The 18,135-nt window shown below is 43.3% G+C and overlaps 1 protein-coding gene across 1 annotated transcript in view; it reads right to left on the bottom strand.

Annotated features, from left to right (window-relative positions):
• LOC104335458 (PALM2-AKAP2 fusion protein) overlaps positions 1-18,135 on the bottom strand; it is a 230,588-nt gene that overhangs the window by 198,247 nt on the left and 14,206 nt on the right. The window contains 1 exon segment of the mRNA XM_075447212.1: positions 16,831-16,961. Coding sequence (XP_075303327.1) covers positions 16,831-16,961 — 131 coding nt within the window.

Below are 18,135 nucleotides of genomic sequence, written 5' to 3'. Positions count from 1 at the left end.
CCATCACAGTCCTCCTCAGTGAGCACGGACGACATGGACAGCAGATACAAGGGTCTGCATTGCCCCTGAGTAAAACTCATGAGTGTGAGTTTGCAAATCCTCCCATTCAGGATCCCTGGGACAGAAGGAGGCAGAGAGGCTAGCGCTAAAGCCTGGAAAACCTTCTTGCACTCCTCAGCCCCTGCACTGCTGGAGAGGGCAAGAGCATCCCTGCCCACAGCCCAGGGGGAGACGTGGGTAGGGAGGGACAGGGAGGACCACACCACCAACGGGTGTGGAGAGGTGAGGAGGTGTGGAGGGAAAGGAGGTGCTTGCTATGGAGCCGTACCATGTTGCTGTTCAGAGATAAAAGGGGTTTCGGCAGTGAAAGAGGAGTGCGGGAACACAAATGTTGCCTACAGACCTAGCTGTCTGCCTTCAAGGCTGCCCGTAAGGTAGGTCACCTTACTGAGACGTGAGAGGAGAGAAACCTGCAAAAAGCAGCTGTTTCACACAAGCCCTTCGAACTGAAATGCTGAAGAAACTATCAAACTCTTAAAAAATATAACAATGAAATAAAACAGAAACTAGAGACTGAGCAGGAAGGGAAAAGATGGTACGAACAGCAATTAGGAGAGAGGAAGCTGTGAAAGCTGTTAAAAACTGGGCAAATTTAACAGCCTTGAGAGCTATAATTCCTTGCGATTCACCCTACCAACAAGAAGTTAAATCCACCCAACTGCAGCCAAAAGGGAATGCCTCTCTGTTCCTTCTCGTTCCTCTCATATGTCCTGGCTGGTGGGAAGAGAGGAGGGACAATGCATTTTTGCTTCAGCAGGGGGGCTGGACTAGATGACCCACAGAGGTCCCTTCCAACCCCGAACATTCTGTAATTCTGTGTGATTCTGTGATAATATTTTTCCTCCTAGTGAACAACTGGCGCATGTCCTTAGGCTGTGTTTCAGACATCTCACAAACAGTATCCACTGCATGAAATCAGCCTGAGCCTGAAAAGCAGAAGTGCAGCTTACTACTGCAGACTAGCTACTTCTAAAAAAAGCAGCAATGGGAATTGCCAGAGCGCTTTTGGTGATTTTGAAGGTCATGCTTTTTCACGTCACCTTGGTTCTCCTTGTAAAGCTATTTTCTCTGCCTGCAAAGGTTTCTCAGCTCCTTCTTGAAGGTAATTTTTCATCCAGCAAAAGCTGGACTCTCACTCTCCAGGAAAAGCCGGAGAAAATGGAATTTTCAAACCCCTCGTTATGCAAACCCCCTCAGCACAGTCTAACAAAAAAACCCACATGACTCAGCATCCCTGGGGCAAACATCACACACTTTGTACACTCTGGGCTATTTCCCAGCTAGCATGCCTCCCACGGTAGAGCCAAAGCACTATTATATGTTTTAAAGACACTTTCCTGTGAAGGAAAGAAAGTCCTTCAAAGAATTACTTAAGATTGGACCATGTCCAAAATACATATGTTTAGATGAAAATAATAGTTTGTTCTGAAATATGCAGCTCTACATATTGTTCTTAGTATGTACAATAGTGAATCATAAAACAGGAAAATTAGGTAAACCCAAGATGTTTTGTGTCCTGTTTTACTGTCTAGCTACTGTCAGGGAAAGATTCCCTTGCCAAAAATTCAGATTAATGCAATGTAAATTTTTGAAAGGGTTATTTTGCCCCAGATACCTAGGGGAGAAACTGGTACATTACTGGCTACTACAGCTTCTGAGAATGTCTTTACCAAATTTTGTACCAAATGGTAAAAATTTTCACGTATTTCAAAGCATACTTGAACGAAAAAGCTCAGATCTCCATAGCACATTCAGTTCTTTAATGATTGTTTGTTGAAAGAAGGTAATTTATATTTATAAAAAGGAGTAAAAATCTTGCCAACAACCCTTTTTCAGCTTTGTTTGTGCATAGTCTTTTAGGCTATGTATATATCTAATACAATGACAAGCAGTTCAGCCAAAGATCACTAAACACAATCTATCACTTTCCTAATGCAACACTAGCTACCACTGTTCCTTTCTTTTACTGCACTGAATCCTTTTCAGCTCAGCAGCATGAAAAGCAAAGACCAATGAAGAAAGAATCACCTTTCAGAAATGCTGGGTCATTGCATCAGGTTTTTCAAATGTCTTCTCCTTTGAGAGACGAGGTGGTTCAGCAGGGGCTGCTAGGGTGGAAAAATATCAATATATTCTTCATCCTATTCAAGACGCCAGTATGATCTTTGCAGTCTGTATTAATGCAGTAAGTGTTACGACATGCCACTTAATGAAGCTGTGAAATGATTAAATACCACTGCCCTTAATGAGAAAAAAGACATTATCAGGATAGGTAATTTTGCAGTCACCCCGCACAGACACTACAAATGACAAAATAAGTACTGGAACTAAGGAAGAAATATCAGACGCACTACTTTGCTTCAGGCATTTTGTTTCACATCTGTTCCTGTGCAAGGACATTGTTGATCTCGTAATCTTCCAAAGGAAAGCTGTGTTGTCTCATTTGCAATGAGGCAAGTCTAGAAGAGCACCACTAAAGCACGCAAGTTTGTGATTTAGTCAGGAAAACCCAACAGCGCTCCTGTGCCATGTAAAGCAAACCTGCTGCCCAGGGGAAGTCTTGCGGTGCTTGCTGGGGCCTGCTGAAGTACAGATGTCTGCACCACGGAGCTGCCAGTAAGAGCCATCCTATTTATTTAATGTCTTCATTTGTTACGCACCATATTTAAGCAGGTGTTTTCACTACCTGAGAACGACAGTGCACTCTCCAGTCCTCCATTTGCACTCAGGAGGCAGAAAGTGTGAATATTCTGTTCTCCACTCTTCTCTGAAATGCTTGAAGAGAGAAATGACTGCCTACAAAATGCTGTGCAACAGCAGTATTCAGAGAAGTGGTGTGTAGCAACCTATACTGCAGGCAAGAATTTTGTTTGGTCTTGGGATTACTGGTAGACTTGGGCACCATGGGCCACGTTGTCAGGATGTGGCTCTCATGTAAGTTGCTTGTTGCTTGCAGATATCAAAGCATTTATCAGCTCTTGCATTCCCAGCGCTAAGAGGGGGGAAATTTGAGGCATGGATGAAGGGAAGGGCATTTCTCAGTTCAAGTTTAGTTCTGAAGTTCTTTCTCTCTTGTATCTGCCGCAACAAAGATTTTTTTGGCTTTCATGTGGTATTTCAAGCCTGTCTCTTCTGCCAGGGAAATGACACATTGATGAGAGAGATCAAGTCCTCTGTGTGGAATTTTGGATGACTCTTGCATGGTGGACATTGGTCTGATCTGCAGCGGTTTGATAATGTTTTCTGTTCATGCTCTGTGAGATTTAGATGAAAGTGTTTAACAAACCGGTAGTAAGACAGCAGTATCTCTCTGTTACTACTGAGGTTTTGGATTGCCTTAGGTCATATCATTTTGACTATACCAATCCCTGATAATTGGAGTTCTCTGGGTAGAAGCTGTTTACTAGCAACATTAAGAAATAAATAGCAAATTAAGAAAAAACAAATTCTCAAAACCCTTGTGTTGTTGTGTTGTGTTATGTTGTGAAGCCAACTTTTATTACTGGAACCTGTTTTCAATCCGTCCTTCCAGAAAACTTGTACGACTCTCAGAGACCACTGTACAGACCAGGCTGGACATTCCACCTGACACTTGATGCTACACAACCAGGAAGGACTTTCCTTGACAGCCTCAACAGGAAAACAGGATGATTTTTCTGTTACATAGCTTTAACTTGATTGATAATCCACATTTGTCAAGCTGATGTTAAGTAGTGAAGAGCGGAAAATTACGTGGCTTTTTTGTCTGTAGGGTTGTTGCTTCTGAAATTACTTGTATAAAAGATGATACAAGGGAGTGTAGCCACTGATGCCTGCCTAGCAGACTACTTCATGTTACCCACAGCCTTAATACCAGGATTTCAGTGATCATGTGAGTGACAGAACAAGCATCTGACTTGGTGGGTAATTATAGCCTTTGGCTGGTGGTAAAATATTTTAGGTCATGCCTAAGTGAAATTGCAGTTATTGCACATGAAGGAATTAGAGCTGAGGATCACCATGTTCTTGGCATGGTGACATCTTGCAGTTGTCTCATGCTGGACCCCATTCCTGGACACCACAGCTCTCCCCAAAAAGCTATCCCAACAGGGTAAGGGCTCAAAGGCATGAGGCATTCCCCTTCCATGTTTTGGGACATAAAGATGTTATACATGCAAAGCCTGTAGCAGCTCCATTATTTTCTTCTGCTACAACCCTTTCTAAAGTCAGAATGCTGTTATGATGGCTTTTTAAATTTTTTATTTATTTATTGTCTTTGCTGAAAATCCTATGGCATCAAAACTGGAATGCCAGTGTAACACATATGAACCATCTCCTCCTGGTCGGGAGTGATACCTTAAGCTTCTGGGAGTAACCTGTGAACAGTAGACTTGATTGTCTTTGCAGGACCAGATCAATGGCTGGCTCTGTGCAATGCATCTGGAGTTGCATTTGGAGGGTGAACTCGGTTCTCTGATTTTCAGCCAGGATGCTGCCAGCAAGACAAGGCTTACAAGCCTGGCTCTGCTGGTGACACACTGCTACTCCGCAGCAGCTGCTGCCTGAACCGTGTTTCTAAATTTAGGAGCCTTCTGCTCTTCTGAGCCCATTCCAGGTGCGCCAAGTCATAAAGCTCACAAACCATCAGACAAGTCAGAAAACACTTTGTTTTTCACTGTGACTTACTAGTATTTGATTTCCCCCCTCTATTCTTTTGGAACTAAGACGTTTAGCTTCAAAGAAAAACATCTAATTGCACACCAGGCTGCCAGCCCATTTCCTGATTGCAGTGTGGGTTCTTGTGAAGATCACTTGTATCAAATTCACTGTCCTGATTATTAAGTACCCTTAAATTTAAAGAGTGGAAAGGAGGCTAAAGAGGGACTCATAAAAGGAAACTGTATTTGCAATATTCTACATACAAAAAATAATATGCATAAAAATAAAACTGAATGGAAAACTTGTCATATAAGACTTGGGGCTCCAAGACTTAATTCAAAGTTGTTTTCTATGATCATATCTTTAACTAGAGTGTTACACACTCCCCCACAGATACACTCTCAATTCTTTACTATTACCAGGAACTCATGTTTGCTGGGAATATGTTTTACTCACATTTTGTGCAGTTAAGATTCTGTAGACAAGCTCATGTTTCCCAAATGGGTTTCCTACAAATGAAATGTCCTTTAAAACAGCCAGCTGTAACTCCATCATTCAGGGTATTTTCCCTGGGCTGCCATCAAAGACAACAAGGCCTGTGCTGGATTTGCCTTCTCTCTCTGGTAGCTGTTTGCAGAGAACATGCATTTCTCCTGATGTTAAAGATCTACGTTCTGATTTGATTCCACCACTTGATTACAGACTTGACTTATCTACATGGCAGATCACTCAAGCCTGGAAAACCCATGCTCTAGTCCATGCTTTTGGTCCTCATGTCTTTTCGTAGTCCTTGCTAGCCTCACTGGCTTACTTTATCAAGTCTTTGCAGCAAAGAATTTATATCACCGCGCATGGCATCCATTGAGCTGACGGACCCCATCCCAAGATCCAGCGGAAATCCAGGATTCCTGGATCACTGCATACAGAGAGTTACAGCAGGAGAAAAAGAAGCCACAAAAGTCAATGTTTCATCTGTTTGCATGGAAAACCATGAAATGCATTTGCCATTTTCGATAACCCTGTCCAAAAGTAATGTGGATTTAGCAGGTTGCAGATTTTTCTTCTTCACACAGATGAGTAGGTTAGTGGAAGCTACCACAACCATTGGAGCTGAAGCCAGCCCTCTGATTTTGTGGTAATAATGCTGCATTGTAAAAGTCTGCACCGGTTTCAGTGCTGCGCAACACAGTGTTAAGATACCTGAGCTAGCTTAGACGTCAGCAGCAGCCATGGCAGTGTACAGTCAGCCACCGAAGTATTTACAGAGGTGCTTCATCTTGCTACAGCTGCTGCGCAATCAGCACACACGTTCAGAGCTTGCTGGTGGATTTGGTACTTCATCGGTACCAGAGCCTATACGCAGTAGATGCTGCTGAACATTTTAAACTTGCTTGTCTCTGTCTTTTGCATATTAGAAAGTTATAGCGCAAGTTACACACCATAACTTGCACACACCACCCAAATACTACATTGCTTTTCTGATTTGAAATCATGCTGCTTTGAAAGTTAATGGTCGTGTGACAACCAAGAGCCAGATTTACTGACTTAACAAGAAGCACAAGTGCAGTCACAGTGTGTATCACTTTGTTCAGCAAAAGGTTGTTCTTTCCTTTCCCTAGAAGCACAGACCATTTGTCTTAATAAGCATCTATTTCTTCTTCACTGCAAAATAAAACAAGAACTTGAAGAATTTTGAAGAATGGAAATTGGCTCAGGGTATTTAAGTGGCACCAGTGAGGTCCCTTGTTCAACTTCTTCATCAATGACCTGGATGAAGAGTTAGAGTGTACCCTCAGCAAGTTTGCTGATGACACAAAACTAGGAGGAGTGGTGGATACACTGGAAGGCTGTGCTGCCATTCAATGAGACCTGGACAGGCTGGAAAGTTGGGCGCGGAAGAACCTGATGAAATTCAACAAGGACAAGTGCAGGGTCCTGCACCTGGGGAGGAGCAACCCCATGCATCAGTACAGGCTTGGGCCTGACCTGCTGGAGAGCAGCTCTGTGGAGAGGGGCCTGGGTGTCCTGGTGGATGACAAGTTGACCATGAGCCAGCAGTGTGCCCTGGCTGCCAAGAAGGCCAATGGCATCCTGTGGTGCATTAGGAGGAGTGTGGCCAGTAGGTCGAGGGAGGTTCTCCTTCCCCTCTACACTGCCCTAGTGAGGCCCCATCTGCAGTACTGTGTCCAGTTCTGGGCTCCCCAGTTCAAGAAAGATGAGGAGCTACTGGAGAGAGTCCAGCGGAGGGCTATGAGGATGATGAGGGGACTGGATGATCTCTCCTACAATGAAAGGCTGAGGGAGATGGGTTTGTTCAGCCTGAAGAACAGAAGGCTGAGAGGGGACCTTATAAATGCTTATAAATATCTCAAGGGTGGGTGTCAGGAGGATGGGGACAAACTCTTGTCAGCAGTGCCCAGTGACAGGACAAGGGGCAACGGGCACAAACTGAAGCACAGGAAGTTCTGTCTGAACATGAGGAAGAGCTTCTTCCCTCTGAGGGTGACGGAGCACTGGAACAGGCTGCCCAGGGAGGTTGTGGAGTCTCCTTCTCTGGAGATATTCAAGACCTGTCTGGACAAGTTCCTGTACAGACTGTTGCAGGTGACCCTGCTTCGGCAGGGGGTTTGGACTAGATGACCCACAGAGGTCCCTTCCAACCTCGAACATTCTGTGATTCTGTGATTCTGTACAATGAGAAGCTATTCCTGTAACAAAAAGCTCAGCTCACGTCATGCTAAAAGTGTGGGAAAGATAATTACACAGATGAACACTGGAACAGGAGGTGTTGAAGTACCTTACTGCAAGTCATGCAAGAAACAGGTGGTATAGGTAAGAGTTTAACACAGGTGTAATCCTTCGCTTCGTCCTGTCATGGCTGGTTTCTTCCCTTGAAGCAATTCCCAGGGACACGCTCTGCACCACTTACATTGTCTAGAGCTATGCAGAATGCAAAGTCCTGGTCCCTGTGACTCTGGTACTAACTTCAGATTATCCTGCTGACGTGCTCTTCCTGTCTAGAGGGTAGAGTATTTTTAAACACTTTTTATTTCAGTATGTTTTCCAGTAGAGAGGTGGTTACACAGGGCTATAATAACCTCTGTCTGTAGAGCTTGTTCTGTTTTAGTGTTCATACTTCTAGCTGGTAAAAAATGAATCCACGAAGGAGAGATTTTCTTGTGTAGCTGCATTAGTAAAAATGTTCAAATACAGAGTAGGCATAATTTCACAGTCTTTCACATGAAGGACTAACTGCATTTTCCTGGGCACGGGACAGCTGAGCACAGCGTTGTTCTGCCAGGTCTTCTAGATCATTTACAAGCTAGAACATGTTTTCACAACTTTTCGAAATCTCTGTCTCACCAGTGATCCAGTTATTCAGAATCAGTCAGGATTCCTGATTGCATATCCAGCCTTTCTTTGTCTTCCGTGGACCACCAGCTAGCGTTTGCACTTTTTTTTTTTTTTTTTTTGCATCAGAATTGACATATTGCAGCAGTTCAAGAACCCTGCGAGGAAGGTGACGTGATTTTCAGACTGCGGATTTTCTACAGAAGAGGCCAGGACTTGCGGTGCCCACTGGGTGTCTCCAGACGGTGCACCTTGCTCTTCCACTGACAGTGCCGCTACCTCCTGGGAGCTAGACCAGCCCTCCAGAAACACGCCCTAAGGACTGACTGCTCGCCACGCTGACAGGGCAGAGCCTGGGGTAACAAATGCATGATGCACCAGATACATAACTGATCGTTATCACCGACTGTTTGCACCACGGTAGCGCCCAGAGGCCCAGCGGAGGGTGCTTGTGCAGGGAGTAGCATCAAGGCTTGAAATCCACCCATTGCATTTGAGACATTTGGCTGAGGCTTCTGTACTCAAAGGAGGGAGATGCGCTTACACACGCCGTGGAAGTGATGCTCTTTCCTCACTGACTGCATGGGGGGGGAGGCTAAAGGAGATGATTCTATAAATGTAGGTGACTTATTTAAACTCCTGCAGTCATACAGGATAAGCTCAAGCCTTTGGGAGAAGGGAGCTACCAAGGACCAGAACTGCAGCAGTGTCTTCCCTGCCTCTCTGCAGGCCTGTGTGTGTGAATGTGCATACACGCTGCATGTTCTGGCCTTGTCAGACACAGACACGGCACAGAGAGGTTTAGCAGGGAAGAGGGAAGTCCTCTGATTTAAAGTGAAGGCAAAGTAATCACTCCAAAGCACCAACACAATAAAATCAACCCAGGCTGTTGCCTAGCTCTGTGCCTTCTCTTTGTAAATACAATCCAGGTTTGTAATCTCTTTCAAAACCGTGCATGTGTATGTCACACCCACACAAACATATCTTTCTTTTACAGAATTTCCACATTTTTATTTTTTTTCCGGCCACCAAGTGCTTTATGGACTAAATGTGTGTAAGGAGCTGTTTCACCAGGACTGCCCTGTGGCAGGGATGGCGTACAAGGAAAGGCAACAAATGAGCCAACTCCAACAAAGTTAAGCATAACAAGGAAAGGAATAGAGACTAGTCCTTTTTGTTCTAATCCAGGCAACTATCCCATCTGACCCATGATTAAGATTTAATTCAGATGTAATGAAGTCAACAATTCCTACTCTTTATGATAAACCACAATTTACTGCTTCAGGAAACCCCTGTCATTTCTAGTAGGCTTAAAAGAATTGTGAGGATCTCAGATGGCTTTACACACAGAGGGAGTGTGGTCATTCAACACATGTGATAAATACACACATTATGAAGAGATTTCCCCATCTTGCAAAGAGCGTAACACCGATAGTCATGTGAATTTTTTAGCTTTGAAATGTTAAAGCCAAGGAGGCTCTGAAGTTTTTCACTTGATATTCTGTCACTGTGTCTCATCTAGTATGGTAGCATAAACCCAGCCTTATGTAGAATATCCATGTTATTGAAAAGCTGCAAGGATTGAAATTGCATTTTTCTTCCTGAACTTGACCTAGAGGTGGTAACTGCCTACAAGGGGCTGTAGCATGTGATCTACTATATTAAAGGTTTGAATCTATTTAGAAACTGATGCTAATTTACAGTATGTTAGCTTGCCTAGAAAAGGTGTCCTTGAAAACCTGCTTTGGTCCAGAGCTGAATTTAAAGCTTAAATTTAAATTTAAGCCAGCATGTCCCTTCCTTCTTGAGGAACATGCCTCTTAATCTATAGCATACCAACATGCATGAAGTGTCAGAAGCACTTGAGGTGGAAATTCCTTGATATGTAAAGACAGGGCTTTGGAATTTCTTCTATATCTTGCTCCATAATTAGGCAAATGGATGTCTTTATCAAGGTTCATAACTGGTACATGTATTTGAGGAGAACAGGCATAGCTGGAGTGGAGGGAATCTGTGCTCAAATTGAACAGCCGGTCCTTTTGCTCACTTTATAAGCTGCCTAGGCATCATTGAGTAATTTCAAGCTAGCAATACCTAGGAGTTGTGGAAGATACTGAGACTGCTACTCCTAAATACAGAGCACCAGCCTTTAGGCAACTGTTAAAGCAGTGGCATGTCATTCTGGTATTTTAAGCAAGCATTGAGTTTCAGAATCAAGGTAGTAAGCTGTGTTGTTAGTTTTAAGTGTGTTTTAGTTTTTTTTAGGTGCTACATCTGTGTATATTATACTGTGTGTAAAAACCTCAACCCCGTTGTCACCCAGCACCTCTTAACTCATTGCTTTTCTGAGATCATCCTGCCAGTCCTGAGGAATTCTCGAATCACACCACAGAGTGGGTTCCTTTGGGAACTTGAGATTTCCCATTGTTGAGGCTTTTTGCCTGGTTTTCTTTTGGTCTTTGTTTTCCTAAGATATTTATCACATACAAAATGCACCCTAGTAAAAGCTTTATGGGAGGTGAAGGATGTGCTGTTTTGGAAACCACTGTCCTTAGGGGTTGCTGAAATTGGAATCTGTGCAGCTTCAGGAGATGAGATCTGATATTGATCAATCTTAGTGGACAATCAGACAGACGGTTTGGGGAGGAACAGATGCTCCTCTGCAGATAGCTTGATCTTCCCTCAGAAGGCAAGAAGAATTTGGAGAGGCGGCCTGGCTATGAGGAGATGTTTTTGCTATTTCACTCTGAAAGAGCTCACCCAAAGGAACTGGTCGTATGGGCAGCATGTGGGGGCGGACCAAGGACCTGTCTACAGCTGTGCCTGGCATGCTAGGTAAAACACAAAAATGCTGAGTAAACAATGTTCCCCATCATTTTCTCCAGCTGCCATCAGTGCGGAAGTTGCAAAACATTCATGCTCATGTGGAGCAGGCAAGTGGAAGACACACTGTTCTCTGCACCAACGTACACTTCAGCAACTGTTCATCACTCTCTAGAGGCTAAGACTGGAGGGAAATTGATGTGACCTTGCTAAGGAGAGGTTTACGGCTTCTCTGGTCCTGTCTTGCACTGTCCGCTCTAGGGGAGGTCTGAGCAGCTGGTTCTGACATCAGATGATCCTTCTTTTGAAGGAGTGCACTCACATCTGTCTTACATGCTCTCTCTCCCTGTGTCATGCAAAGACTATTAGTGACAGTCCCAAGAGAGACTGAGTTATAGTCAGAGTTCCCATTCTGAGATGTGCTACATTTTTATCCTGGGAGAAGAAGCAGCAAACGAACTTTGGCATCAGAAAGAAATGATAGAATGGACCACGCGAGGAGAAAAAGTGCTAAAGGTGCAGCAACCATGACAATCCCAGCTGAACCATGAGACTGTGTTTGCTGGACTCTGCAATGAGAAGAGACTTTAGCGTAGATCCTATCTAACACCAGAGATCTGTGAAGCACTGATAGTCTATTCATAGGACAGTGTAACAAGAAGATTTTATTTTCTGCTTATCAAACCAGCTTCGTGAGGGTTTTCTTGTCAGGGCCTAGCCCAGCCTCTCTGACAATACTCAAACTTGAGCATTTACACTTGGAAAGATTTGATTGCACTAATGGAAGAAGAGGACAGTTTTACCAGCTCTGGAGATTTTTTACTCCATCTTGGACCTGTTTCTAGCTAGATAAGGTCTTCTGTCTAGTACCTGGTAAACAGACATAGGTCAAGCACAGTAGACCAACAGAGACACTCACACAACCAAGGTATCTTTTGCTTGAGAGAGGTGGTGTCATCTCTCTTCCTCCATCACTGGTCATCTCTCTTGTGTAAGCTTACATTCAGCATCTCTCATGGTCCATTAGGTTAAGTGCTTTTCTTGGATGGAAGCTGTGCTTGTCTTGCAGTCCCTTTCATAGGCATCTTTCAGTTCAACACTTCTTTAAAATACTTTCCAAGGTTTTGTGAGCATAGAAGAACAGCAGCATTCTGAGATGGGAGCTTCTGGGAGGGAGGGATTGAGTTTATGCATGTATTTACTACCTGCCCACATCAGCAAGACTACAGAAACCAGCAACGACATGTGCTTGTCCCAGGAAAAACCTCATGACCTATGGTCCAAATCACAGACCTGCGCCTGCCACCTTTAACACCGAGGCTCTCCCTCCACACTGCACCACCATGGAAGAGCCTTCTCCTAGAGGTAACATGGCTGCAGTTCACCACCAATGTGCAGGAGGGTGAAACACTCCACAACCCCAAAGGACTTTTGCAAACTTTACGAGCTGGATGTGCTGACAACTGAGGACCCCTGAGTGAAGAACAGGGGATACACGTATACCTTGGCCGCTGCCCTGCATTGCTTCACCCTCAAGAGCTGCCACAATGCCAAAGCACCACAAGTGTTTGTTGCCTGTGTTTTTCGGGGATCCACCATGCACTGATCTAAGCTGTCTGCCTTGTCCACATGTCCAAAATGGCTGCTCTACTAGAGCAATAATTTGTTTCTCCTTGGAGGTGATGGGCACCTCCTCATCCAACGTGAACAGATGCACTGTTGATTACTGAAGGGATATGCCACTTTACTGAGCATTTAGCTCAAGGGGTTTCTTTTTTCCACCAGCACAAGAAGTCCAGTCCTGGTATCTCAAGCCAGTGTCAGTCATCAAGTAGGGAGATACATTGTCGCAGAATATTTCATGTGGGCATGCTACATGAAAGCTTCAGAGCAATGAAAACTTTTCATCTTTTGTAGTAAACACAGGCCACCAGTAAGTGCTATAATGTAACCTAGTAAAACAAAATAATTTTGGGAGCCTTTCAAATGCTGTGAAGGAACAGCAGGCTGTGTGCGGGCTGCTCTGCTCTATGAATGCTGCCTATTAATATCCAGATGTCGAATGCCAACTTTCCATTCACTGCTGCAAAATAACAGACTGTCATGTGGTAAAAATAACCATGGGAGGCATGCAACACATTCCAGCCCTTGTTTCACCTACACCACACTATCAGAAACATGTCTGTGGAAGTTCATTGGGCATCTGTATCAGTACTATCTAGAACAATAAGTTTCAGGTCTGTGATCTGGAGAATAGGTTTAAGGAAAGGGAAATGCTTTTCATACATGTTTTACTCCTTTGGTATCACTTACCCCAAATCTAAGGTAGCTGCAGAAAACAGGAGATTAATTTCTCACTGTGTGACAGTGGAAAAGAAACTCAGAAATGGTTGCTTTCCTCTAACACTGACCCAAGATCTTTAGGAGAACATGAATAACAAAACAATCTTTAAAGCTTCTCTATGACTAAGGACAGTTAGTGCCAAGAGATATCCCAAATCCATGTCTGGCTCTGCTCTGCCATCGATACATTGGCACCAGCAAACTTGCAGCTGGGTTTCAAACACTTAATAATGCAGCAATACCTTTCCATCCTTATCTCTACTGACAGATTTCCAGCCCACTTAAGACTCAGTGAATGTTGTCTAACGGGCCAAATCTTCCTGTTAAGTCCACAGGATCAACCACTTTTTAAAATAAATGCAAGACTCTGTATTTTATATGGGGCAGCATAAGTCTTGTTCTCAAGAATCACGTTAGGCAAGCAGGAAAGCTGGGAGTCCAGGACCAAAGCTGCTTGAACTATACTTATTCCTCTATTTCCACTTCACATTCTCGGATATGAACACTGCTTGTAGTGTTTATATGTTTCAAAATCTCTAAACATATTAAACTAATCCAAACAATATTAAACTAATACTAAACTAATCCCATATCAATGACCATTGTGTCTGTAGTCCACTGTTACACTGTTCATATGTCTGCATCTTGTCTTAGTCTTGTGCTCCCTGTTTTTTTAACTTGTATGTGCATCTTTTACCTCTGTGTCCACTTGTTGGTAATTATCAGCATAAGTGCATGATTGTATTTAATTATTTTTATTGTATTCTTTACTAGGGACTGTTCTGCTTTATTTCTGTTTTTGTGATGCAGACACTTTTTCAGTTGCTTGGCATGAAATGTATAGAAATGCTGACTAATGTAGGCATCCTTCTTCCAAATGCTTTTACAGGCAAGAGAGCTCATTAAATCATTACAATTACTCATGTCTAGGATATGCACGTATTCTTGCAAGCTACAAGCTGAAGTGTGCTATTTTTTCGTGTCATGATAACATGGAAATCTAATAAATAAACAGCAGTCTGTAGACTAAGGTAGAGATATTTGCCTCTTCTGGACAGCACAGACCCACATGAGCCCACATCCTCATTTATGAACATTAGTCTGGTCTCAAACACTACCTTTTTCAGTTTTCTATTCTAAGTGTTGCAGTTCACTCAGCTTGTCAGACTTACTGTTCAAGTCTGGCCTGCAAATAAAGATAGATACATCCCTTGTGCCATGGCTGTTCATGTAGTAAACTCAGGATTATGAGAAAGGGACCACCCTGAGTGCTTCAGTGTGAGCAGAAGAAATGGTGCTTTCTGTGATGATGATGGGATGCTCTGCTTCAAGAGGAAGGGGATGACTACATGTTCCCTCTTGTTAGAGAAGGGGCATGGTTGCTGGCTGCCAGCAGAGGCTGGACACTGGACTCCATGAATAAGCTTCACCCTGCTCCTAGAGCAAATGGAAAAGACTTTGCATATTTTCCAGCAGGAACAAACCCAGCACGTGTGCCACAAGACTCTCTTCACAGATGTCTCGATACTGCAGCTGCTCTGTGCTTGCGCATACAATGCAGTGTGACTCTAATCAATATGCAAGATCCATGGCACAATAGTCTTGCATTCCCCTGGCATCAGCTCTAGGGCTGGTCTTGCAGTAATTTTATATCCTTCCGGTGAACCAGCAGAGTCTGTCCTCTGTAGCCCTTATTGAGAGAGTTTGGACTGTTTCATGGTGGTCCCATTTGATAGTGCATAGTGCATTTCCAAAGGACCATTAGACCCCGGAAACATGAACATATGAAAGGTCCCCTGTAATCCTCACCTCTGTTTGTCTCCTGGGAATGCAGAGAGGAAATGTTGTGCACAGGAAGGAAAAAAAATCCTTTCAGGATGAGCTGATTCTACTTCACTCCTCCAGATAATACGCTTTACATCTCTCTTCTTCTCACCCTTTCAACGGCCTTTTACCTTCTCAGCCTGTCTTGATGGGCTCTGGATATGTCATGTTGTCATGGATGTAAATTGTAATTAGACTAATGACCTTAACCTCTACTGTCTTATCTCTACAGTTCGGGAGTAATATTTCTCCTTTAAACTAAAATACTTTTTTTACTGTCTTTGGACTTCCCTCAGAAAGATAAAAGGGAAGTGAAGCATGCTAGCGAGGCTGTCAAACAAATGCCCTTTGAACTCAGGAGTAAGAAGCTGACCTGTCATTTGACAGGTGTTCACAGCAGAAGAGAGCCCAGTAACTTCCAGATGTTCAAAGATTTTATTTCATGGCTGCAGTTAAGGAAGAAAAAAAACAAACCACAGGGGCAAAGGTTTTACACAGATTTCGTCCTACACTTCAAACTAATTAAGCAAAGCAGGTTTCATTGCCTTCCGCGGTGGTACTCACACAGCTAAAATTAACCATGTACTGATGTGTTTTACTGGATGGGATCAGAGTACTCAGCACCTTGCAGTACATATTTCTGAAGAGCAGGCCATGTATTCTTTCTATCATATACTGTGTTAATTTATGGAGTAAAACATGAGGTAGCATAGAAGATCTAAATAAAAAATCATTCTTGCCTTGTGTTATCACAGATGTAAAACAACCATACACATTCTCAGATCAGTTTTAATTAATAGCAATCACAAGAGAGAGACCAGTAGCATAAGACAACTCTTACATTCATGCTGATCTATTACTTCCACATAGAAGCCATTTAGTGTTGTTCCATCTTAGGGTAGGTCTGCTTGTGTATATCCCCAAAAAACCGTTTTGAGTAATTTCTCCAAGAAATTTCACAAGAAACTCAGCACAAGCCAAGCTGAGCTCACCAGATGCTAGGCTAATACCTCAATCTTTCGACTGTTAGTCCTATTTGCTTTTTTCTGTCTCTTATATATCTCCACTGACACATTTGTAAAAGCTGTGGTGCCAAATTTAACCAACTTATGCCCATTTTCTGCTAGCTGAAAAAACTCTAAATTCACGTAGCCTAAATGGCACAGGAAGCAACTCTGGAACTTGTTCTGTCATGGATAAAAGCATTTTGCTTATGAGCTTTAGGGACCATTGTTTGCAGCAACACAAAGCAAAACACAAAAATGAGGACAAAGGTCAACTCAGACTGCAATGGAAAACTGATAAAAGGAAATAATTCTAAGACCCAAACCTTTCTTCTGAAAGCGGTAGATATTTGATCTGCTGGTGGCGTCTGCTGTTGCATTTCAAAAAGTCTTTTGCACCATTGAGAGGTTAGCACAAAAGAGTACCGCCCCTCGTTGACCTGCTTTTGGCTGTAGGAGGTGTAAAGCAATGGAGAATCTCTTGAGTGTTGACCAAGTCATACACATGCATCTGAAGGGGCAACTCAGCCCTCCTTTTAGCTCCCTTGTGAGAGAAATCCATCAAAGTCCATTAAACGCAATGGTATCATGATGGCTTTACCTTGTAAACCACGGACATCCGGGAGACAAATTCTGGGCATGTTTGGCTTTATGTGTGCCTGCCTCTTACAGTCTTCCCTGGGCAGCTGCTACCAGCTGCTGCTAGACATGGGGACCGGCCGAGGAAGGTCTCTAGCCTTAATGGGAGCGGCTGTTCTTAGACAAAACAAAGGGAAACTGTCCCTACCTGTGTATGTTTTCCTCCAGCTTTTTCACCTTCAGCTCATCCTCTTCTGACTGCCTCCTTCTGGCTTCTTCCTCTTCTGCAGAGCCAGCAGGAATTCCCTGTAGCAGCCATTTTTCCCGAAGAGCTTTTGACTGTAAGGTAAAAGATCCCAAGCCTTAGGAGCAGATTGAACAAAAAACATCTGAAGATTGAGAATAAGCTGTCTCTGCTTCTGAATATTAGATTGTCCCCACTGAATTTCTGATTACTGCTTTGGACAGTCAATTTCAGTCAATCCATCAGCTGTTTATCCAGATGAGATGTCTTCCAGATTTAGGAGTGTCAGTTTTACAGTATACACTTAATTTACCATCAATGACTTAACATGAACTTATTTTTAGTTCCTAATAAAAAAAGAATTTAAACCACTCAAAATAGCCAGTCCTGCAAGAACTAAAATCTTTGAACAAAAGTGTGGATCTCTCGTGAATGATAAGGAACGTACTGGAAGGACTAAAATTATAAACTTCTTCAAGCTTTGAAAACAAAAGAGCAGTGTGCTCTAAATGTAATGTATTCCATGAAGGATAAAGTCAGTCTGCTACTAAATTAATCAAAGATGTGCTTTTTGGTTTATGCCATGGATGTGTCTCTATGCATTTACAGGCATACAGACAGACAGAGACCCACAAGTATACATTCACACAAGCACACACATCTCCTCTTAGCCAGACACAAATTAAAACAAATGAAGAAAAGTCTTCCAGAACCATGGGTAGCCCAGGACACAGCAACACTGTCGCGGAAAGCAGCAATAGCCTACACCCAATGGAAGAATACCTGGGAGTTTTGCTTTGTTTTCTACACCAAAAACATGGCTACAGCCTCACCTGGCCACTGTCTAATCCAGCTGCACCTCACCCAGCGGAGTTCACCAGTGGAGATCCACCAGTTGCAAGCAATTCTTTAAATAGCACATCAGCCTATGTCTCTTGTTTGGCCCAAATCCTGCCCGAGGGATGCAGCAGATCAGTTGGTGGACAGGACAAGCACCCATCAAACGGAACATCAGGACCCCAAAGCCATGAAGGACTTTACCCCTCATCAAGAAGAGAACTGACCTGGTAAAAAGAATGCTTAGCTGAGAGACCAACCAAACTAGCCACTTACAGTGACCAGAAAAGGGGAGCCTTGTTTCTGAATACGCAGAATGATTGGCAATGCTAGTTCAAGGAACCGGATGTGAGAGCATTATATCCTCTCCAGCAAAGAGGAACTAATAGGAAATCAGTTCAAAGAAAGTGTATTTCAGAGGCTGCCCAGACA

The sequence above is a fragment of the Opisthocomus hoazin genome, chromosome Z, assembly GCF_030867145.1.
Source record: "Opisthocomus hoazin isolate bOpiHoa1 chromosome Z, bOpiHoa1.hap1, whole genome shotgun sequence".
In the NCBI taxonomy this organism is placed as follows: Eukaryota; Metazoa; Chordata; class Aves; order Opisthocomiformes; family Opisthocomidae; genus Opisthocomus; species Opisthocomus hoazin.
The sequence above is the reverse complement of the archived record's forward strand: the minus strand, read 5'-3'. Positions and strand labels throughout refer to the sequence as shown.